This window comes from Sinocyclocheilus anshuiensis, unplaced genomic scaffold (assembly GCF_001515605.1).
Source record: "Sinocyclocheilus anshuiensis isolate Anshui unplaced genomic scaffold, SAMN03320099.WGS_v1.1 scaffold708, whole genome shotgun sequence".
NCBI lineage: Eukaryota > Metazoa > Chordata > Actinopteri > Cypriniformes > Cyprinidae > Sinocyclocheilus > Sinocyclocheilus anshuiensis.
This window is the reverse complement of record NW_015555881.1, coordinates 1,162,507-1,187,762: the sequence shown is the minus strand read 5'-3', so window position 1 is coordinate 1,187,762 and position 25,256 is coordinate 1,162,507. Positions and strand designations below refer to the sequence as shown.

General features: G+C 34.4%; 2 protein-coding genes across 6 annotated transcripts; both read right to left on the bottom strand.

Annotated features, from left to right (window-relative positions):
• Positions 1-591: 591 nt before the first annotated feature.
• Positions 592-17,885, bottom strand: LOC107675757 (uncharacterized protein C18orf25-like). Of its 5 annotated transcripts, none has more exons than XM_016470184.1 (5): positions 17,495-17,885; positions 14,723-15,484; positions 3,866-3,943; positions 3,098-3,182; positions 592-1,194 (listed from the first exon to the last, which is right to left on the bottom strand). In XM_016470184.1, the coding sequence occupies exons 2-5, from the start codon at positions 15,411-15,413 to the stop codon at positions 1,029-1,031; spliced, it is 1,020 nt and encodes a 339-aa protein (XP_016325670.1). In that variant the 5' UTR covers positions 15,414-15,484; positions 17,495-17,885; the 3' UTR covers positions 592-1,028. The 5 variants fall into 5 exon arrangements, with proteins under 5 accessions (XP_016325670.1, XP_016325673.1, XP_016325674.1 ...); XM_016470187.1 differs by having other exon boundaries at positions 3,157-3,182; XM_016470188.1 differs by lacking the exon at positions 3,866-3,943 and having other exon boundaries at positions 3,157-3,182.
• Positions 17,886-19,188: 1,303 nt separating this feature from the next.
• LOC107675697 (HAUS augmin-like complex subunit 1) lies at positions 19,189-22,903 on the bottom strand. The gene is made up of 3 exons (XM_016470112.1): positions 22,727-22,903; positions 19,457-19,631; positions 19,189-19,339 (listed from the first exon to the last, which is right to left on the bottom strand). The coding sequence occupies exons 1-3, from the start codon at positions 22,901-22,903 to the stop codon at positions 19,200-19,202; spliced, it is 492 nt and encodes a 163-aa protein (XP_016325598.1). The 3' UTR covers positions 19,189-19,199.
• Between the last annotated feature and the right edge of the window lie 2,353 nt (positions 22,904-25,256).

Sequence of the window (25,256 nt, the reverse complement as noted above, 5' to 3'; positions counted from 1 at the left end):
CAGTATAAAGTGTCACATGATCCTTCAGAAATCATTCTAATATGCTTATTATTAGAATTATCAATTTTTGGCAACAAAATATTTTGCTGCCAAATATTTTTTTTTGGAAACTGCGATACTTTTAGTGTAGATTGTAACAAAATTTCTATTTTGAATAAACACCGTTTTTAGCTTTTTATTCATCAAAGAATTTTGAAAAAAGTATCACAGGTTCCAAAAAAAAATTAAGCAGCACAACAGTTTCCAGCACTGATAATAAATCAGCATATTAGAATGATTTCTGAAGATCATGTGACACTGAAGACTGGAGTACTGATGCTGAAAATTCAGCTTTGCATCACAGGAATAAATTACATTTTAATGTATATTAAAATAGAAAAACTTTATTTTACATCATAATATTTCACAATATTACATTTTTCCTGTATTTTTGATTAAATAAATGCAGCCTTGATGAGCAGAAGAAACTCCTGTAAAAAACATAAAAAAATCGTTCTGATCCCAAACTTTTGTCCGGTAGTGTATTTGACAACATTTGAAATATTTCATCAAATTATAGTATTTTTTTTAAATGACAATAATAAATGTCAATTCAAAGATCTTAATTGCACTAAAAATGGTCTTGCTTGTTTTCGGCTAAATATAAATTCTATATTCTTCATTCTGGAGTGAAATATGACCAGTTTTTGTGAGATTCAACCGTTTACATTCAGTATTCATTTCTCTAAAGAAGCCCCATTTTTGTTTTTAAGAGTGTGAGTATTTCAGACCAGTAGTTTTGATACCTGACTTTATCACGGGAGAACTTGGTACAGTATTTGCTCTGATAAAATCTGCTGTCATTTACTCACATTGTGGTCTCACAGTAGCAAATAATTAATCAGGCATATCAAAGGGTATCAGAAGTGTTTTTCATTTAATGAAAGCATCGTTCTGTGTTCTTAGTTTCAACAGTCTCGTGGTTATGGTTTGAGTCACTCGGCCCACCAGTCACATGTATATGAGCGTGTATGTGTGAGTGTGTTTGATCACAGCAGGCATCTGTGCCGGTCTTCATCCAGTGTCAGATCCACCACCTCAGGAGGAGGAACCCAGCCGGACTGCGCCGAGACAGACGTCCACTGAGCCGGAGCTCTCTGCTTCCAGGAAGAAAGCGACTGGATCACTCCGCCGTGAGGAAACCTTGACACCAAGCTGAAAATAACATTACAAAAACATTACAACTGTCGGAAAAAGTACATCATTCAAAGTAACTCGAAAAAATAAACACACAGGGTTTCTGCTGGTCTTAAAAACGCCTTAATTCATCCTTCCACAAATCAAGGCCTAGAAAGTCATAAATCATTTCATCAAATGTTGCATACATTGCAAAAAAATAATATCTTACTCAGTATTTTTACCTTATTTTCCAGTTCAAATATGTGACCCTGGACCACAAAACCAGTCATACGGGTCAATTTTTTGAAATTGAGATTTATACATCATCTGAAAGCTGAATAAATAAGCTTTCCATTGATGTACGGTTTGTTAGGATCTTGTACGGTTTTGAAAATCTGGACTGTGAAACAGGAAGCCATGGCTGGATAATTTCATGTTCATAATCACCCTGGAGTGCTCAAAATTGTGAATATGAATGGGAATATACTTCAGAGATATTTTACTCATAAGAATTTCTAGGGGTGCCAATAATTGTGTCCAACGTGTATTTGAAAAAAACATTTATTTCATAATGAGATTTCCCCCCATTTTAAATTCTTATTATCCAATGAAAGGTTAGATTTTTGCAAATTTTTTAAATAAAAGATCAAAAGGATTAACAATGCAGATTAATTTTCACAGCCTTCTTCGATCATATTTACCAAGGGTGCCGATATTTTTGGCCATGACTGTATTACCAATCAAAAATTAAGTTTTGATATATTTATGGTAAGAAATTTACCAAATATCTTCATGGAACATGATCTTTACTTAATATCCTAATGATTTTTGGCATAAAAGAAAAATCGATAATTTTGATACATCCATACAATGTTTTTTTTTTTGGCTATTGCTACAAATATACCCCAGCGACTTAAGACTGGTTTTGTGGTCCAGGGTCACATATATAAACATCCTTAAATTAAGATACATTTACTTGAGATACAAAATGAAGATATGAAGTCTTGTTTTCTGAGAAATTGAACAAAATTAAGCGACTTTAAGCTTGAAAGAAGAACGTGTGAAAACTTGTTTTCCCTTTGAATTAAGTAGATTTTTCTGAGCCCATTGGCTTTTTTTTTTTGTGTTTTGTGTTTAAGCATAAACTCAATTTAGTTAAATTTCTCAGAAACCGAGATTTCTTATGTCTCAAGTGTATCTTGATTTAAGGATGTTTAGACATTTTATTGGAAAACAAGAAAAAACAAATAATGAGTAAGATATTAATTTTTTTGCAGTGCATGCAACATTTGATGCAATTACTTTATGAATTGAAGACTTTCTGCTTCAAAGGCCTTCATTTGTGAATTAATACTTTTTAAGAATTGCAATATCCCCCCGTATATGCTGTAGAATTTTCATTGTCAGTTCATGATACCCAATGCATTAAGAAATGCTAATGAATTGATTCCTATTGTAAAGTACTAAAAACTACAATTTCATTTCAATTGAAATCCACTTATATTAAAAATGACTTTGGAAGGGTTACTTTAAAATAATAAAATAGAATAAAAAGAATGTTAAATGTGCACATACAAATGGCTCAAATCAATTAAATTAACTAGTTTTGTTTTCTTGCATATAAAGTGTTATATATACATATATAGGTGCTGCAACCAGTCATTTACTTTTTTAATCACTTATTTGTTTTTGCATCTAAAAAAATAGTCCTGTGGTATGACTGATGATTTTTTTTAATAGTCAAAATTCTGTGTAGTTTCACAATTACTACAAGGTCATGATAAATGGCAATTCTATTGTTGTTTAAATGTAGTTAAACAACCAATTTACAATTCTGCAAATTATTGTTTAGGACCAAAATATGATGTGCATGTTATTGCTTACCTAATTAGCATATGAATACTACTAAATGACTGCTGAATGATAAGGATCAGTTCACCTGGCTTTCTCTTGAACTCCAACGATCTCCACTTCACTGTCGGTGGATGCCAGACTCACCTGAGATGGCTGGACTTCTACTGCACCTACAGAAACACAAAATACTTAATTCAGCAACAGTTACAAAAAAAATAAAAAATCGTTTCAACATTCACCGCCATCCTCAGAATGAAATAGCTGATGCAACACAACAGGAACAAAACACATACACAAAAACAAAACGCAAATGTCCAAACAGAGATCAGACAGTGCCCGACGACATACTCCCTGGATTCCACTATTTAATACAAAAGTGTGTACTGTAGTTGAGGCCAACATTATTCATCTCACAGTAAATGTGAGGTAAGTCAGTAAGGAAATGGCTGCATCGCAATTCTCAAACGCAATGTTTAAATGACAAAACATGATTGGTTGTAGTGCCAATGGAGGTGGTGTGCTGCGGCCCGACTGGATTAGCAAAAAGTCCTTTTGTTCAAAATTAAAGTTCTGTCTGTTGATTGAATACTTCAAATTCATGAAATCACATCCCTAATAACAAAACTACTGCAGCGGCTTCCCATTTTCGTCAACGGTAAAAGTGCACAAAAAAAATTTCACAAAACTTTGGTAGTGCAAGAGATTGTGGTCTAAACGTATGTATTGATGCACATGTTTGAAAGTACTACAAGTTTGCTAATCTAATAGGAGTATGTGAATTGGGACACAGCCATTGTGTACGAGTGTACAGTCAATCTACCATCCTGGAGACTGAGTAACAGTAGCAACGAACCTGAGAGCGACTGAGACTGCTGTTCCTGTTCGGAGTGAGTGTCTGAAATATCATAGTGTCCAATCACTGCAGGACCCACTGCAACACACACACACACACACACACACACACACACACACACACCGTTCAGAAGATTCGCCACCATATCTGTATTTCTCCTAATTAGTTTCTTTTGAAAATGCTGGATTAAAGAGAAACACTGAATGTTAGCAGACTATAAAGCTTTAATCCTCATGCTGAACACAAAATAACATATTTTGAAGAATGTTGACGGTAGCCATTGACTTCCATAGTATTTTTTCCATCCTATGGAAGTCAATGGCTACCGTCAACTGTTTGATTACCAACACTCTTCAAAATATCTTTTGTGATCAACAGAAGAAAGAAACTCATACATGTTTGGAAACAGCTTGAGTGTGAGTAAATGATGACCAAATATTAATTTTTGGTGAACTATCCCTTTAATGTTAATGTTTTTACACTGGACTAAAACTTAAACTTACTGACTTTCCTCACACAGGGTACAACAACTTCCCCCCCAAAATGGACAATTTGGGGGATTTTTCCCCCCACCTTGTTACATTTGTGGTGTCCAGTCAAAAATGACCAAATATAGTTCCTCGTTATGCTATATTGTTACAAATATTGAATTCAATCTTTTTAATCAATCTTTTCAATTAGCACTGGTTTTGCATTTAGTTTTTGCAATGACTGATCATAGACCTCCTTGATCTGAGCTTATGCACCTCTGTTTTTGAGTGAATATTTATATATACATTTATATTTATATATTTTCTTTTCACTGAAAAACTGTTCACAAATCCATTTTATTCTGTAATGCAACATATTTTGCAAGACAATATTCAACAAAAAATTTTCAGAACTTTTTTTTTTTATCCATTGAAAATTGATTTGAGTGTCTTCTGTATGTTTGAAGGTTGTTAAAATCAAAAAACCTTTTTTCTTTTATTAAATAATGTGCACTGACAAACTGTTCCCTATAAGACCAGGAAGATGTTTTATTAAAGTAAATGGGTAAAAAAAAATTACCAAAAGACTTGAATGAATTTAGTAAACAAAAGCATTTTTTTTTTTTTACAATATTATAGCCCTACATGGACATTAAATGCAAACTACCTGGATAATAAGGCTATGAAAGTCAGGTCAAACAGATGAATGCTGGTAAAATACTAGTATATTTATTTACCAGCTAACGACAGAGCAGATAACACACATCAATAATGTGTTACATAGACATGAAAACACAAATGAATGTCGCCTGGCACACTTTTACGTTTGGTTAGGCAGTAGTATAGGACATTAAAAATAAAGAAAACATTTTTGGAACAAATAAAAAGACATTATCTCTGGTTACTCATTTCTTGGTTTCTAACAATTATAAGTTAGGAATTCTGTCCTCCATCTAAAACATTATGACACTAAACTTAGGCAGCCTGGATATTATTACACAAAAAGACATAAAAACGTAAACAATCTCCTTCAGACGCTCTATACAGTAAAGCAGTACAGCAAACAGCTTTCAAGTCCTCCTGCAAGTCAGTAACTACAGTAAACCTTGACTATGAGTGTTTGTGTTAGTGTGGAGGAAGCACATGATGGTCGAATCTCATGAAATATGGCCAGCTCATATTTCACCCTAAAATCAAAAAGAAATGACATGTAATTATTTTGCAATAAAATTAAGTCTACTTATACCCATAATTTTGAAATTGTGACATTGACAACTGAGAAGACTTTGGTGAAAAAAATTAAATAAATAGAAATTCTCTCATTGCAGTAACATGAATTGTTTTTCAAATATTAGAATATTCAAAGTCAACTATTTATATATCAGTATTTGTTGTGCTGCTTTTAATTTGCAGATTTTTTTTAATTAAAAAATGATTGTATTATAGGATATTTCAGAAACCACAATATAATGAGAAGCGCCAACTCATTACAATGCATTACAGTAATTAATGTGCACAACTGTCATTCATTTCAAAATGCATTAAAGCTTAATATTTCCAAATATAGGCTTCATTGTCTTTATGTAAACATTAACTTTGGGGCAAAATATGACTGACATGTTTTTATGGAAATTACCCTTAAATAGATATAGACAAAAAAAAAAGTGATCAATATCTCTTGCTTTAGACATTGTGTCCAGTAGAAATAGTAGTAGAATCACCTGTTTATTGCATGTGCATCACAGACTGTTTCTATTAGTGTTTGATGTTCGTTTGTGTGTTGTAGGTTAGTATTTATAATAAAAACCAATTTACAGGCTGTCATTACATTACAGCTCTCTATTGTCAGCTTATATCATGCATATTCCGCTTTGGAAGAAGCGATTCAATAAGAAACTAAAACAATCCACAATGCAAACAAGAGTTCTTTGGTAGACATGCCGGCCTAGATGAAGAGAAAAAGACACATGGCAGTCGAGGCGAAACTTCAGAAGTCTCTTGTGGAAATAACATCATGAAGGAGTTATTATTCTACAGGCAAGACAAATGATTCTTTAAAATAATCCAGGTGAGTGGAAGAAATTGGCTCTCCCAAAGAAATGAGATCGCAAAGGCACTGAGTGTGGAGGGCTGCCCTGAGATGCCAATATAAAACAACGGAAAATGTTAATAGAAGACAGATGAAGTTAAAGAAATGGTTTACCAAAAAAAAAAAAAAAAAAAGAAATTTCTGTCATTATTAACTCACCCTCAAGTCATTCCAAACCCATATGACTTTGACAACATTTAATTTACTTAAGTATATCCTGGCTACTATTTTTTATTTATTTTATTTTTTTACAATGGCGACAGTGCCAGTCAACCTCCAAAAAAATAAAAAATCCATACAACGTGTGTGCTAAAATCAACATTTTCTGAAGTCATGCAATAGTTTTATGTGAAGAAAAGACAAAATTGAAGTCGTAATTCAATTAAACCAGAGCCAGAGTTATTATAGTTAACTAAATCCATAATATTTTTGTTAAGTAAAATAAATAAAAAATTTAATAAAATTACAATATTAAAAAAACTTTATTTCATCTAGTTACATTCTCATTTTACTTTTTACAACGTGTGTGCTAAAATCAACATTTTCTGAAGTCATGCAATAGTTTTATGTGAAGAAAAGACAAAATTGAAGTCGTAATTCAATTAAACCAGAGCCAGAGTTATTATAGTTAACTAAATCCATAATATTTTTGTTAAGTAAAATAAATAAAAAATTTAATAAAATTACAATATTAAAAAAAACTTTATTTCATCTAGTTACATAGTTACATTCTCATTTTACTTTTGCTCAATTGATGTGCTAAAATTATCTATCTATATCTATATATCTATATATATAAAAAACAAAAACTAAGAATGACAAAAACAAAACAATAGCTAAAAGTAAAACTAAAATTATAGTTAACTGAAATAGACATTTCTCATTTAAATTTTGTTTAACGTGATGTATTAAAATAACTAAAACAAAAAAAAAATTAATAAAATTTAAACTCATATTATTTGTGTATTACTTATATTATATAACAAAACTATTAAAAAAAAACAGGAAGTATAAAAATAAAACCCGATTCAAAATATGCATAAAAACTATAATAGTATCATATAGTAGAATAGAATGATACTAGTATAGTATGATACTAAAGTAACACTGTCTGGAGCTTGACAGCCTCAGTTTCTTGTTCACTTTCATCGAATTGCCACAATATTCCTCAAAATTTCACATTTTGTGTTGGATGCAAGAAAGCCAAATGGGTTCAGAAAGGCATGAGGATGAGTAAATGTTTCATTTGTAGGAAAGCTGGTCCTTTAATAGAGAGAGAGATGTGGAAGCCAGAATGAAGATGAATTTAATTAGAGATAAAGAGAAGGTTTGTGCATTGTCCGAAGCCTCCACTTCAGCGGTCGAATTGAGTCGGCACAGTTGTGTTGCGTCAACGTTCTTTAAACGTTCGGTTCAGATGGCTCTGCACTTCCATTGACACCGGCAGTCTGAGGCGGTGGAACCGTGATAGCGCTGACTCGAGCCATCTGATAGGCCGCCAGCGTTTCCTGCGACTCCGACGACGGCAGGAATGAGCTAACGTTGCTCCGCCCCTCAGTATTTTCACTGGACGAAAGGTCATCATCCGAATGCATGTGGGTCAGTCTGTCCATCCACACACGAAAGCGCTCCTCGGTCTGTCTCTGCATTGCGGCGAATCGCGTAAGCGCTTCCTCCAAGACTCCGCCCAGGGTTCCACTGGCCACGCCCATGTTGAGTTGGCCCCGCCCGCGCGCTGATGCTCCAGAAGCGTCGGTTCGGCGATGGCCAGCTTAAAGACAGATGGCAGTGCCGAGAGAGACACGTCAGACACACAGGAATGCAGAAAGCGGCGGCGTTATTGCGTGCACACCGGCGAGCATGCTGGGGACAATCATGCAGCTCTCGCAGTGCATTCTGGGTACAGTTCACCTACAGTCATATGACTTAAGACGGCCTAAAGATCACACAGTGATGTAGATACCAGCATTTTAACCAGTATAACGCCAACCAACCCTCAGGATATTACATGTGAAGAAATAAAGACAGGAGTGTAACAACTAGAGATGTTCCAAATGAACTTGTCTGAAAGACTAGTCAACTACTGCTGCATCATTATGCTGGTTTACAGTTTCTTAACAATAAAACACAGCCCTGAGAGATATTAAATGAATAAAAAGGCTAATTAACATGATATTACACAAAACTAATCATAGACCTCACAGATTATGCATAATAACTGGAATGTTGGTAAGTGCAGATGATTTGACAAGCACTAGAAATTTTTTTTAAGTTGGTGAATGTGCACAAAAGAAGAGCTTTGATGACTGTTTTAAAAAGGATGAATTTAGAGGCACAACTTGGGGGGAAAAAAAACCTTTGAAACGTTGCATGTGTTGTTATTGTTAAATAAAACTTTTTGTTAACTGAAATAAGGTTGAAATAAAATATTATACAGAAATAATACTTAAATATTAGATGAAAAACTTAAAAGAAACTTTGAAATGTAGCCTTGACAATTAACTGAAATAAAATAAGTTGAAGATAAAATTACTAACATTACTAAATCTAAAACGGAAGTTTTGAAGCTATATAGAAATAAAAATTTAATGACAAAATCACACAAAATTACTAAAACTAAAAATTAAACAAAATTCAACGAAGTTTATCTAAAATTAAAATTAAAACACAAAACACAAAAATAAAAGCCAATTCGACATTTTATAAAATAAAAGCTAATCCAAAATATTAATAAATACTACAGTAGTATATAGTAGAAATAATACTAAAATATCACTGCTGCAAACGCATCTGCTTTTTAAAAAAAAGTTGCAAAAAAAACGGAACAAAACCGGAACTACCAAACAGGCCTTAAAACTACATAAATCTGCACAACTAATACAATATAATATACAATATAAAGTTATGATATGGTCCACAAACGATCACATATACGGAGCTTCAACTCCTGCCATGCCAACAATGTGGCCCCAAAGAGGCAAACGCCCCCTGGTGGCCCCACGAGGACATAATGCATATCCTAACTAACAAGTAGTATGCAGAAGGATGAATTAACAAAAAACTGCGGACACATTACACACACAAGCCACAGACAAAGGACACAAAGACAACAGACACTGAGGCAACTGAAAGACAAAAGACACAATGAAGGAAATCTCGTGACATTCTAATATGCTAATCCAATATAACTGACCTCCAACCAAATGGACTTTGCTCTGCATTCATTACAATGAAATTCATTTTGTGCATCAGTATTGCTGATCATAAATATACTTGATTATAATGTCATTGTGCATAATTGCTATTTTAGTGAATGTCTAGTGTTTGAACATCTGTCGGCAGAAAAGGTAAGCAACAGCTTTAGGCCCCGATCACACCGAACGCGTTTTTAGGTCTGAAAACGCGAGGCGCACCACACTGCCTTTTTTTGGTGACTTTTAAAAAAAGAGCAGTGCGCTGCGTTTTTTTATGTTGCTAGGCAACCACCAAATCAGCTGTCCTGTCAGTCTAATCAAATGATTATAGCGCGAGCGCTCTAAAATCTTTGGTTTTTGCTGTTAAGTAAACTGTCATATTAGCAGAAACCTTAAAAAATACAGCTCCGGGTAACCCGCGACAGACACCAAAAGTTTCTCCTCCATCATTGCAGTCTCCGGACTTTCTAAGCAACGGCAAACTTTCATCACCACAATGGAAGGCCCGCCTCTCCGTTCATTTGATTGGACAATTGAAAAAATCCACGAATGACGTTGGGCGCTTTTCCGCTCAGAGCTGCTTCTTTTTCCAACTTCGGGCGCTCAGAGCTCTCCTATGAAGGTAGAATGACGTCAAAAAGATTTGACCGACTTTTGGCGAAAAAAAACGTGCCAAAAGTGTAAGCGCGGAAACATGGAAGTCAGAAGCATGCAGATCATATTTATTTTGCGTTAGCATGAAGCTGCAGTTTCACAATACATGATTACACTTACGAGTACCAGTAAAATGCTGCAAATAATTTTTTCTTGCGCTTGAAACACGATTTACACCTTTACAAAGCTTCTCTTGCGCATGCAAATTTAATTTACGCTTACAGTCTTATGTACACTTCCACAACTCTTACCCTGCGTATGCAAATCTTTTTGACGTCATTCTACCTTCATATCTCCTCCAAAAACGCGAGGCGCAGCAGGCGGCTAAAACGCAAGCCGCCCGGGGCTCATAAACAGCGCGCAAAACGCTCACTGCCAACAGAAAACAATTTAAAAAAGGCGCCTCACGGCAAAAAACGCATTCTGTCTGATCGGAGCCTTAGACTATCAAATGAACAAAAACGTCACCCAAATTAGCTGCAGTGTATTTTGTTATACCTGACCTTGGATTTTAAAGCTTTTAAAGACCAGCCAGAGTTAGTGGTCATTCTGGTGGGTCACTAAAGACTGGTTGCAAAGTAGTGGTGCAACGGATCACAAAACTCACGGTTCCGATCATATTACGGATATTGAGTCACAAATTGGATCATTTTTCAGATCGGCAAAAAAACTAAAAAAGTTTGCTTTTCATTTATTACTGAAAGCTTACTTAAGTACTTCTATACCACGGCAAAAACTACTAGCTTAAAACAGGAATAATTACACAAATTACAAGCATAGATGAATACAACAAAGTTACAAATAAAGTCAGTAACAGTAGTATTCAGGTGCAGAAATGTAATAATTAAGTGTAAAATAACACAATAGTGTTCACTGCATAAGTTAAATACAGATGTCATATGACCCCTTTAAAGCTGTGGTGTTATTTGATTAGCAGACAGCAGCAGGTATTTATAGGTTGCTGTCTCTTTAAGACCAAATGCACAGACCTAATACTGACACACATCTGGTTTCTTTCTCAGCTGTTTACCAGAATACCTGCCAAAACGGGTATTTTAACATAGCTTTGTGTGTATGTGTCCGTTCAAGCACAAAGAGATGTGAAAAAGGAATCAATACGGTGTTCATGCGCCGTCTCAATCGCACCTCTCTCTCTCTCTCTGTGTGTGTGTGCGGCAGCGGCTGTGCACACAGAAAACAGTGTGCGAGTCCTGATTCAAGTTCTCTTTCGCTTGAATGGTTTAAAATTGCTTGAATGTGTAAATTGGCAAGACAAAACACGTGCAAATGATAAACTTTCACTCTGTGATGGTTAAACTTAACATTTATGATCTGTTGCACCCCTACTGCAAAGGGGCGGATTTCTGGAACTAAATCTTTCCATGGGAACTAAATCTGAGGAATTTTGACAATCTTCCAAGTTGGAAACTTAACAGAAATTTATGGGAATTAATTGGAAATTTGGGGAAATTTCAAGAAACTATATCATTTACAAACATAAATATAAACATTTTGTTTGGTCATAAGCCGACATGCATGTAAACTAATGCAAATTTTAAAAATTCCATTTTTGGATTTTTTGGAACCTGTGATATGTTTTCCAGGATACATTTCTGAATAAAAACTTAAAAAGAACAGCATTTATTCAAAATAGAAATCTTTTCTAACAATATAAGTCTTTACTATCACTTTTTTATTAATTTAACACATACTTGCTGAATAAAAGTATTAATTTCTTTCAAAAAAAAAAAGAAGAGTTTCTGACCCCAAATTTTTGAATGGTAGTGTACTGTTAAAAAAAAATTCTATTGAAAAAAATGCTGTTCTTTTTTAACGTTTTATTCAAAGAATCCTGAAAAAAGTATCTCAGGTTATATATATAAAAAATTGATAATAAATCAGCATATTAGAATGATTTTTGAAGGATCGTGTGACACTGAAGACTGGAGTAATGATGCTGAAAATTCAGCTTTGCATCATAGAAATAGGCCTACATCATATTTTAAAGTACATTAAAACAGAAAACCATTATTTGAAATTGTAATAATACTTCACAATATTACTGTTTTGCTCTGTATTTTTGATCAAATAAATCTAGGCTTGATGAACGTAAGAGATTTCTTTCAAAAACATAAAAATAGTAATGTGTCCAAACTTTTGACCAGTACTGTACTTCTGTATGATAACAGAAAACTGGCTAGCAGAAGCTACAAGAAAGAGCATCACAGCCTGAGCTAGCTAGCACATGATACCTAGCCTCATAAATGATCAATGAAATAGTGCTAACTAGCTTACATTTTTCATATCTGATTTACTGGCTGGCTAGCTACTGTATAAACACATTTTGGTATTTGCTAGTTAAACTTGAATGCCATAGATCAAATATATTTCCCCAAGTAATATCAAAAAGCCTGGAAAATGAGGAGGAATTCCCCCATTAGGTGACTAGGCGGGATTGTGTGCGGGGAAGGGTCATTTTTAGACAGTTTTTTTTTTTAATCTCCTCACCTAAATGTTTGCTCAGTCAGTGTATTTGTTTTTACAATGGTATAATTTTGTTGCGCAATAGCTTACACACAGCACAAGAAAGTTTTAAACAAATTTATGCAATATGCAAGTTACGTGAATACTCACCAAGATGGACATTTAGACATCATTTTGTGTTCAGGATTCAAGAAATTATTTGTGCATGTTATGGAGGAATGCACGGTGCATGTAGGGTGTGTGTGCTGTGTGCATGTGATTGAGGTAGAAATTCAACTGAAATTGCATTAATTCTGGTTGTTTTAGCCAAGATTATGCTGCAAGATTTTTTTTTTCCAACTACATTCAAGTTCCCTGTTCCTGCAATTTTTTTGCAAATTCCCAGTTTATTCCCATGGAAATTTTCCAGGCTTGAAAATTCCCAGAATTGTGCAACCATACTAAAGACTGAGGTCAGTGCAAGGTCAGAACGCTGTTGTATTCTGAGAGCGGAAAAACGTTCCTCACCTGCCGCTTTGCATATGAGGTCATTCAACATGCATGCACAGTAAAACACACCTGACCGCTGCAGGAGCTCCGTCTGATGTAATGGGACTGGTGTGTGATGTGCCTGATCTATGAGTGTGTGTTTATTCAACAGTTCTGTCATTCAGTCAACATGCACCGAACAATGCATGAGAGAAATGAAACATCAAAAGGGCTTCACTGAAGGTACTGGTTTGTTTCAGGACTAGAGTTGGGAATCTTCAGCATCTCACGATTCAATTTAGATTCAGAGTCAAATCGGATTCCAAAACGATTCTCGATGCACCTCAATTTTTCCAGTAACTTATACAGCACAGGTTTGAACATCTTTAGTGAAATTTTATAGTACTGTATACAATAATATGCTGGCTATCATCCACAAACAAAAATAAATATTTGTCAGTTTAATACGAAATAACCAATTTAAATATATATTTTTTTCTCCACACAGTTTTCTTAATCAGTAAAAAATAAATAATGTCTACCGATTACTAGCACCATATAATTTTTTTAATCACCATTAAGTGAGATGGTCAGATAAGTAATTATTTATTGTAATTAACATTAATAATAACAATAATAACAACAACAACACAAATTAAAAATGCACATGACACAAATTAAAATAAATGTAAAAATAATATAAATTTATTGGCACCATAGAGTTTTTTTTTTGGTTTTAGTCATTAAATGAGATGGTCAGATAAGCAATTATTTACTGTAATTAACATTAATAATAATATATTCATAAAAATAATTACACAATCATAAAACAAAAAAAAAACATTACTGTAATTTTACTGGCATCACGTAGTCATATTTTTTTACTCAACCATTAACCATTAAGTGAAATGTCAGATAAGAAATGTATTAATAATAATTATTATTATTAATTTTAATATTATTAACAACATAATATTGATGGGTAAATAAATTTATTGCTGTAATTTATTGTAATTTGCTGGTAGTGTTAATTTATTAGACATTAAAAGTGAGATGGTCAAATAAGTAAAGTTTTATTGTCATTAACATTATTATTATCATCATCATCAATAGCATCATTACTAATAATATTGATAAACATAAAATCTATTGTAAAAATCTAAATCTAAAATCTATAGCTTTAATCTAACAATTTAGTTATTATTGTCAAATTGCAAAAATAAAACAATCAAAAACTGGTTCCACTGGTTGTCAGGTTCTAGTACACCCCCAAAACAAAATCAAGACTTTGTAAAAGAGCATAATAGGACCCCTTTAATAATAATAACAGTCATATTGGTTGTTTCATAATAAACAAATGAATAATGAATGTTTGTGGATCAATCCAGAATCATCTGAGAAAGAACCGTGATGCATCAGCGAATCGATTTGTTCAAGATTTGTTCGCAACGTGTGTCCACACAAAGTAGCCTGTGTGTGTGTGTGTGTGTTCACTTACCTGGTGCGTGAGAGTTGATTGTCTCTCCCTCATTGTCAGATGAGGCCGTTAGCGGCGAGGATGAGGATGAGTGGGCTGTGATGTCGCTGTCGCTAGTGCTGCTGTCCTGGAGCACGTCGGGTTTGCGTCTCGCCGCCGCCTCGCGTTTCTGCCGCAGCTGTCGCATGCGCTGCTTCTGCTGCTGGCTGCGCAGGCCTCTGACGCGCATGCGCCCGTTCACCTGCTTCTCCTGGCAGCGGTTCTTCTTGGCCGCCATGGCAACCGTGGACGCATCGCTCTCAGAATGCGAACGTCGCGACTTCCTGCCGGCCGTCTGGACGGGCGCGGGAGCTTCCTCCGCTGACGAAAGTGTGTCGGAGTCTCCCAGGTGACCGGAGGAGGAAGGCGACCGCAGGCAGGCGGAAGAATCGCTGTCTTCCTGCACGCAGGACTGGGCGGCGGCCGGGGGTGGGTCCATTTCCTGCGGCTGCCCGGGGGCAGAGTCTCTATGAAGCTCCTTTAGTAAGCACGGCATGGAGAGCAGACCAGGCGCCGGCTGTTTGTCAGGACTCTGCGAGCTGATTGGCTCCTCGCACGCCGGAGAGCTGGTGGGCGTGGTCTCTTGTCTCAGGGGCATGTCCTGCTCTTCTGCTGTGGCCCCGCCCTCTGTAGGGCATTCAGGGAGCTCGTTGGCCTTCTGGGCATCAGTCATCTCTGGAGGGCGGGGCCAGGGGCGGAGTCTCTGAAGTGGCAGTTGATAGGTGACAAACAGGGGCTGCTGACCTGGAAAACAAGAATTGTGTGTCAGTATAACAGCTGACAAATGTCGAATGTTTACATGGTTAGTTCGGTTTCTCATCATTCAACCACCACTCAGATACTGTGGATTCGGGTAACTATCACGCACCTTATCAACCTTTCTACATGTCATTAGACTCCAACGCACAATGCTGTATTTCACGAGAGTCTGGCCTTGAAAAGTTGTTTCAAAACTTCATGTGTATAAACAAATGTTTTGCTGCGGCCTCAGTCACAATGCATGAAAACGTACAAATATTAAAAAATCACTTATGAGAGACTGATCTCACAAACAGCAACTTGTATACAATATTTAGATCTTAGATCACAACTACAAAAGCTCATACTGACTATATAAATAAATATTCAGGTAACACTTTACAATAAGGTTCATTAGTTAACATTAGTTAACTACTTTAGTTCACATGAACCAAACATGAACAATACTTCTACAGCATTTATTAATCTTATTTCATGTTAATTTCAACATTTACTAATGCATTATTAGTGCTTAATATTAGTTAATGCACTGTGAATTAACATGAACTAACAATGAACGACTATTCATTAACAAAGATTAATAAATACTGCAATAAATGTAATGTTCATTGTTTATTCATGTAAGTTAATACATTAATGGAACCTTATTGTAAAGTGTTACCAATATTCATGACTTCATGAATTCAAACCAAAAAATAATATAAACTAGAAATGTATAAATGTTCATGACTATCAATTCCATGACTTTCAATTCAATTCCATCAATTCAGGATGGAAAAAATAAATAAATTTAAAGTTTTCCATAACCTGTGATACAAAACACTACAGATCTTTAAATTTTCCTCTCAAGACATTTAAAATCAAAACTCACAAGCCTGTTTTACACTTTCTACCAAAACACCTCATTCAGAAATCTGACGGTCAATACTTGAAATACGTGAAGAAAAAAAATAGGCACACATAAAAATAGTGCTGTTTATACAAAACAAATATTGGAATTTTATTTTTGTATACTGTTATATACTTTTTTTAACAGTAAAATTAACATTTACAGTAAAAAAAAATTACAGTTGTGAATAAGAAGTCACATTAATAAGAAAAAAAGGAGGAACTTGTGATATTTTGAGCAGGGAATTTTCATTATTTTTACATCTTCATGTGACATTATCTAATTATCAAAAACCATATGCATTATTACAAGCCACACACGCAATGACTGCCACAGATCAGATTTCTGTATATGTTTACAATCTGTAGCAAAGTGATTTTAGATACCAGTGTCAACTATCAAAACGAGGAATTAAAATACAGATTCTGAAAGCTTCTTGCACGTTTTAAAGGAGATCCCACATTCATTCCGACAGCAATTACAGCACCCAAAACTGCAGCAGCGATGGTATTTTGGCGAAAACTGTGGTTACCATGTAATTTTTTATACGAGCTTCCCTAACATGTCTAGTTCCTCTCGCAGGCACTGAAACATGAACCAATCATCAATGCATCATGCATGAAGATCACGAGCCGCTGCTAACGACGTGTGTTTATCAGTCTTGTTTGCAATTAATAAAAATCAATGCATACTTCCTCAACATCCCAGAATCAGTTTATAAATCATAGTGCGTGCGTGCAATTCAACGCAACTCAATGCACCGACGCAGCTGCGAAAGAAACGAACGGAACACCGCTCTTAAATAATTACAGAGACAGGAAAATAGTAAAACAAGCGAAACTAAACGTTGCACAGCGCTAATGAAGACACTGCGGCACAAACGCTCATCCTGCGACACACTGTTGCTGTAACACTCAGTCTGGACACAACCGCTGCACTATAACCGGCACATTTGCACGTTTCGTGGATACAGCACACATATATGCATGTATGAACGCGTGCATTAATTAAAGTGAAAGTAGGACTGGGTCAAAACTGCAGTAGAGGTTCAAAATGGAGAGGCGCAGTGATAAGAGCGCGCTCGACCGCCGTCGACTGCAGCTTACCTGGTTCAAATCTGTCCTCATGTGTGTGTTCTCTGGAACTTCTCAGGCTCGCAACACCATACTCATGAGGAAAATATGGAGTTAATTGAAATTTTATGGAATAACCGCTATGTGTTCTCGACTTTCCGACCGCTTTAGCGCAGTTTGCTAATTTAAAATGTCCCCACTAGCCGTCGCTGGAACAAATGTGTAGTCGTCATTTCCGCTGCGGCGGAGTCGGGAAAAACAAAAGGCGCCACCGTGAGACTCGGAGAGGAATTGCGTTTATTACAAGCGCCACAACTTACAACTCACATTTATTGCATTTATTAACACGCTTTTTATTAGATATTTTAAATAATCGAGATAAAGTGTTCATGAAGTCCACTTTCTGCTCCAGCTGGGCATTCAGGGCACCATTGGGAAAAAGAAAACGTTACTCTAAATGTATGATTTCCAACAAAGGTAAATAATATTAAAAAATAATAAATGTCAAAATAAAACTAAATTTATAAATAAAATTACCAGCTCTCGTCTAGCCTCCTCGATTTTCACCCGTGCAAGAGCTGGACTCTGAAAAAAAAAAGTACAACCGTAATGAAAACCAGTGTTATTTTAGTATCATTGACATACTATTGTAGTTTTTATTAATATTTTGAATCAGTTTTTATATTTTCATTTTACTTAACATTTGGGTAATTCTGTCATTTTTATTTTTTTTATGTCTATACAGTTTTTATGATTTTTTATTTTAGTTTGTGTCATTTTTATTTTTGTTTTAGTATTAGTTATTTTAGTATATCAAGTTAATCTAAATTAAAATGATTTCAAGTCACTTTTTTATAGTAACCTGTAAGCTATATAATAATCCTTGATGAAAACTAGAAAAAAAATGGGTAAAATAACAATAATAGAATTTTAATAACTCTTAATGATTTATTTAGATGTGGATGTGATTATTTTATTGAATAATGTGTCCTTCATACTGTGCATTGTGCTATGACAAAATTATTATTTATTAACCAACCCACACAACTAAACCAAGCAGTGCTTTCCTATGCAAAAGTCACATGATGGTGTCCATGTTCAATATAATGCTGTAATCTTCATAGAAGTTGTACTTACAGGGCTCAAGTCACTATACGGCTCTAGTTTTTTCTTTAAGGGTAGTGAGTCCTCTTCCAGAGCTGCGATTTTCTAAGTATAAAAGATGAGAGAAATTAATTAAATTAAATTTCATACCAGCCTGAAGGTGCAGTTCTGTTACAGTCCATATTCATTTAATATTTTTTTACATTTATGAACATATTAAAACCTTAAATTCCAATAGTAGTATTGTTGTTGCCGCCGCCGCCATGTCGTGAAGACGCTGTTTCAGAAAGGCGGGGCATAGAGGAGAAACAATAATGTACAGTATGTGGAAAATAATGTGTTTTTTAACCTTAAACCGCATAAACACATTTCATTACACCAAATACACAAAATAATGTACTTTTTAGCAGCATCATATGACCCCTTTAAATCATTTATTATGCACATAAGGTGAATGGCTTAATGTGATTTTGCCAGGTAGATCTATGGACCAGTCAGATTTCAGGGTTAACGTTAGGTTCTGTGGTTGCTGTTCCAGAACCACCATGCATGTTGACTCAGGAGCATGCCTAAATCATCTCTTGCATGTGATGTAATAGATGTAAATAACGCTTTTATGATGTAGAGTGTTACTTTACCTCCCAAGTGATGTGTCTCTGAGTTTAAGCACTTCAGCGGTTCCCTCCAGTGCTGACAGCAGGTCCACTGTGGATCTGGAAAGTCCTTCAGCCTGAAGTCCTACTGCCTGGAGAAGCACTTCTTGGAGATGAGTTCCTGTCACGGACAAGCAGCTCCAGATTAATTTAGTCCACAACAGAAAATTGCAATTTTATAGAACCATTATGCACTTGGCAGACTACTTTATCCAAAATGACTGTCCTAGAGTCTCACCATCACTGCCGTACTCTTCTGTTTTCTGCTCGTGGTCCTTGATGAGCAGCTCAGCCTCTCTGCATCTCGTCTCACTGCTCTCCGCCAGCTCATACAGAATCTCCACTGTGCGTGTGTTCACTTCAAACTCAGGTACCGGCTGCTGCCAGAACACCTTCCTGAGCCACTGGCTCACCTGAAATGACACAGCATATGCAAATGCACTGTAAATGGCACATGCATGCATTTTGAGATTCAAGAATAAATATTTATTGGAATAAAACCAAGTTGTTTGTGTTAAATGATTCTGAATGACTACCATATTCATTTACATTTTATTCCAAACTATAAAGAATACCACTGTATTGCTATAGGACGTGTTCATAAACATAATAGTGACAAGGTATTTTGTTTTTTTCTGTTGTTTTGTTCGCATCTACCATATAAGGATGTGATTCATGAGACGTATAATATCAAACACGTGCATTAAAATCAGTGTAAGTTATGCAACTAGTCTAATAAGACTAGTTAGATAAACACAAACAGAACTACAGTGAACATTTACGCATTTGTGAAGCGATTTACATCGTATTCGGGATTTTTTTTTTTTTAGTTCAAGCCTGATGAATTCTACAAAGATATTATAAAACTATATAAATACTTTTATTATATATATTTTTTTCACAATGCAATATTCTCTGGGATAAAAAAGTATAAATAACCATTTATTGGAATCACAAAAGATTTAACACTATTTAGCCAACTGTTTTATCTCACAAAACATTTATCTGAGAAATTATTCTTCATACAACAAATAAATGAAAATAATGGAAATAAATGTTCCTTTTTATAGCTTTAAATTAAAGGACATATAATGTATAAATGTATAAATAATAAATATAATAATAATTTAAAAAGTAATAAATATAATAATTTAAAAAGTTATAAAAATGCCTATTTACAAATACATTTTTCTAAAAGTTGGTCAGAATTCTTTTACTTTCTGAAATGAAGTATTCTGACTGGATATTGCCATATAAATATGTTATTTCTAATAAAGTAAAAGAAGTAGGCCTATTTATACAATTATTCACAGATGTTATCCTGTAAATGCAGTAGCTAGATATATTCATAGTGTTTGTAACATATCAGTTGAAGATATTGAACATTTATTTTTCTATTGCCCTTTTTCTATTTCATTTTGGGATGACTTTAAAATAGACCTTAAAGTCCTTAACTTAGAACCTGTACTTTTCTACATTTAGTATTTTACTTTGTTTTCAAAACCCTGTTAATTATCTTTTAATTATTTTAGCAAAGTTTTATATTCATAACTCAAAAATCATTCAAAAGAAACCATCATATATTACCTTTTGTAACACTGATCTTAAAATATATTTTGAAACCTTTTCTAATATGAAATCACAAAATAAGTTAGCCCTAATATTATACTTTTTTATTCTAGCATTTTTTATGTTTGTTTATTTTATGTTTTTTTGTTATTCTGTTTCACATGCTTTAAACTGCACAATAAAAAGTGTCTTTTAAATGCATAAATGTAAATGTAATTTTTTTTTGTAATGTAATGTAACACAAAAGACCAAAATAAAAATGCGAGGTGTAAAAAGTTCAGACCGCTCATTTGCGTTCCGACATTGTTGACAGCCGTTAATGAACAATCACTGTTTTAGATCGACTGTAATATTGTATAAGATTTCCACTCAAACCGAAAAGCATACATCTAGGCGATGCGCTGCCGGTTTCATTTCTCTCTCTCTTGCTCTCTCTTACATTAATTCTTTAAACCATCTATATTAATAAATATTAGTGCTGTCAAACAATTAATCGCGATTAATCGCAGACGTGCAGTCTACCAATAACATTAGAGCGACAGCAGTAGGAACGCCCACAAGCGTCTTCACAGCACAGAGTCTAGCGACATACAGCGAAAAAGTCGCTGTGTCTTATAGTAGGCCTACTACTGTATTTAGATTTACAGTAGGCTAATATTTTCCCTGAATGCATTGAAAATCTACAGTAACACTGTATACAATGTATACAGTAGGAAACTGCTGAGAATACAGTAATAATAATGTGAAAACAACAAAATTCACAGTAACATATGCAAATTGTACAGCAGGGAACTGTTGAAAATGCAGTTATATACTGTGAAAACAACAACAGTTATTTTTCAGTGTAATGCCATTAAAACCTTAATGATACCAATCCCATACATGCTTTGTGTAATTATTGATTAAATATGACCTTTTTATTAATACATTTGCTTTTTTCTGCTTATTGCTGCTTACTGCTGATTGTATTTGCATCAGGAAATTTGCATCAATTAGTTTTAATATCTGAAAAGCCATTAAATATTATTTTTGTTATATTTTGTATTTTTGATGTTGGGCTTTCTGTTTTACATTTCTCAATAAAGCTTTTAATTGCCTAATAAACATATTTATTTTACAACAAACATAAATATATTTTAAATATATTTTACTCCACACATGACTGCGATCGAATGAGGCAACTGTTTGTCTACATTGATATACCTGCTTTTTGTGTAATGTGTTGTTTTATTGTTGTTTATCATTTTAAATATAATTTGGCGCTTTTTTTTAAGTATAACAACAAATTACAAGTTTACAGAACAAATTGGCATACAACTTACATTCAAGGACAACAGTTTTAGGAGGGGCTTAGACTTACACAGAATAATAATAATAAACAAAAAACATTAATTCTTTAAACCATCTATATTAATAAATATAGATTAAACACGGGATAAAATAAAACATTATAATAAATTATATTTATCAAATAAATCTAACACGATTCCAGCTTTTTTATTTTGTGTTTTTGAGTATTGTCTCAAATAGTTCTTAAATAGCCTAAAGCTGCCGGTTTCAGAGCAAAACGCAAAACTGACATTTCATTCACTGACGCGCTTCACCCGGCAACCCGTCAAAATAAAAGCTTGCTGATTTTAGGTTTGAAAATAATGAAAATTCATTTTTTTTTAAGTTACTTTTAACACTGTATTTTTAAGTGTACTATAAAATAACTGTATTTTATACTCAATTTATTTTTAAATACAATAACATTATCACACGGATTATTTTGTTTATTATTTTATTAAAATACAAAATAACTAAACGCAATAATACTATTATCACTATTAATAATAATTTTATGTTTATAGATATATTTAATGAGTCACACTATGTGCAGTGTGAGTACAAAACCAAATCAGATGCTCTCATGAGGACCGAGAACCGAGAAACGTACGCGCGGAGGTAAGATGGCGGAAACCTCAGCGGGTGGACACAACGCCAGTGGGTGACGTGTGGAGTATGATAAAAAGAATGGGAGGCAATAAAAGAGAGTGGGTATATCCAGTATTAGAAACAGAAAGGGAAATTGCGGTAACAGACAAGGACAAAGCAGAAATGCTGGTAAAAACATTTGTACAGATCCATGGGTCAGGGAATTTGAGTGAAGAAGGAAGGAGGAGGAGGGAAATAACAAAGAGACAACATCTAGAAGATCTAGGAAATAATGGGGGAATAGAAGATCAGTCAGTTAACCTCCTGTTTACTCTAGATGAACTGAAAAGGGCAATTAGTAATTTAAATAATACACTGTCGTCTCCAGGAAAAGATCAGATCACAAATATAATGTTGAAACATCTTAAAGATGGGGCTATGGGAAAAATTTTAGACTTCTACAATAGAGAATGGGAGGAAGGAAGATTACCAGATGCTTGGAAAGAAGCTATAATAATTCCAATAAGAAAGCCTGGCAAAGATCCTTCTAAACCATCTAATTATAGGCCAATAGCTCTTACTTCGAATATATGTAAATTAATGGAAAGGATGGTTACAGACCGTTTGACATATTTATTGGAAAAGAGAGGAATATTAACTAAATATCAAAGTGGTTTTAGAAAAGGAAGAGGAACAATGGACCCTGTTGTATGTTTGGAAAATGAAATTAGAAAAGCTCAGGTAAATAAAGAATCAGTAATTGCAGTATTTTTCGATGTTGAGAAAGCATATGATATGATGTGGAGGGAGGGACTTTTGATAAAACTGAAAATGATGAATATAGATGGAAGAATTTACAATTGGATTAAAGATTTTATGGCGTACAGAAGTATACAGGTGAGAATTGGAAATGAATTGTCAAACAGATGTGAGATAGAAAATGGAACTCCACAAGGGAGTGTTATAAGTCCATTAATTTTTTCCATAATGATTAATGATGTATTTAATCAAGTACAGCAAGATGTAGGTCGATCTCTTTTCGCTGATGATGGAGCTCTATGGAAAAGGGGAAGGAATATTTTGTATATTAATGGAAGGATGCAAGAAGCAATTCGACGGGTAGAAGAATGGGCAGGTGATTGGGGATTTAAATTTTCAGTAGAAAAGACTAAGACTATAATTTTCTCTAGGAAAAGGATTATACCAGAAATAGACTTGAAGATGTACGGGAGGTCCTTAGAGAGAGTTAGAGTTTTTAAATTTTTAGGTATTTATTTTGATTCAAAACTTACATGGGTGGATCATATAAACAAAGTTATTGAAAAATGTCAGAAGGTATTAAACATCATGAGATGTGTAAGTGGAGTGGCATGGGGGGCAAGTTTTTTGTCATTAAAAACTATTTATGTGGCACTGATCAGATCTGTGTTTGATTATGGCAGTGTGGTATATGGTTCGGCTTCAAAAACCCTGTTGGAAAAACTGGATAAAATACAAACCCAAGCTTTGAGACAGTGTTGTGAAGCGGTAAAAACGACACCCATTCCTTCTTTACAAGTCCTGTTAGGGGAGATTCCACTGGAAATGAGAAGGAAACAATTAATGATCAATTACTGGGCTAACCTCAAGGGTCATAAAGATGATCATCCTACAAAAATGGTTTTAATGAAGTGTTGGGAACAAAATAAGTTGAGTAGAAAAAGTTTTGGATGGAGTAGTGAAGCATATGTAGAAGAAATGGAGGTAAATCGGTTTAAGATGAGCCCAACAGTTGTGATTCCTGAAAATGAACCATGGAATTATATAACTCCCCATATAGATTTACATTTGTTGGAAATTAAAAAAGCAGAAAGAGAAGTAGACATGTCTTCAGCATTCTCTGAACATTTTAGAACACAATATCCTCAATACTTACAAATATTTACAGATGGCTCAAAAGATCCAGAGCGAGAGACAACTGGAGCTGCTTTTTTAGTTCCTGACTGGGCTCATAGTATAAAGCGAACATCCAATCATTTGGCAGTATATACTGTTGAAATGATAGCAATACTCTTGTCCTTGCAGTGGGTAGAGGATTATAAACCTGGAAAGGTTTTAATTTGTTCTGATTCACTCTCAGTTTTAAAAAGTCTAAGGTCTTTTAAATCCAGTCATCAAGATATTCTTTTTAGTATTTTACAGATATATTCAAGATTGGTTCAGAATGATATTTTAATCAGTTTTATTTGGGTTCCATCACACGTAGGTGTAAAGGGAAATGAGGACGTAGATAAGTTAGCAAAACAAGCTTTGCAGAGAGAAGAAATAGAATTACAAGTTCCTCTAAGCAAGTCTGAAATTAAGGTTTTAATCTGGAAAAAGGTTATTGCAGAATGGCAAATAAAGTGGGACAAAAACGAAAAGGGTAGATTATTCTACAGTTTAATTAACAAAGTAAGTCAAAAAATAAGACATATTGGTAAAACAAGGAAAGAAGAGGTTGTTTATAATAGAATATTGTTGGGACATTCCAATCTTAATAGTACACTCAAAATATTAGGGAAACATCCAAA

What these genes read in the sequence shown, in the direction of transcription:
- LOC107675757 (XM_016470183.1), bottom strand. Translation starts at nt 15,413, where the DNA reads ATGACTGATGCCCAGAAGGCCAACGAGCTCCCTGAATGCCCTACAGAG. An exon ending in AATCAACTCTCACGCACCAG is followed by an intron (nt 8,196 to 14,722) that starts GTAAGTGAACAC and finishes TCTGTCTTTAAG; the next exon opens with CTGGCCATCGCCGAACCGAC.
- LOC107675697 (XM_016470112.1), bottom strand. Translation starts at nt 22,903, where the DNA reads ATGTTTTTACCAGCATTTCTGCTTTGTCCTTGTCTGTTACCGCAATTT. An exon ending in CCGCCATCTTACCTCCGCGC is followed by an intron (nt 19,632 to 22,726) that starts GTACGTTTCTCG and finishes GTGTCATTTCAG; the next exon opens with GTGAGCCAGTGGCTCAGGAA. An exon ending in AGAAGAGTACGGCAGTGATG is followed by an intron (nt 19,340 to 19,456) that starts GTGAGACTCTAG and finishes TGTCCGTGACAG; the next exon opens with GAACTCATCTCCAAGAAGTG.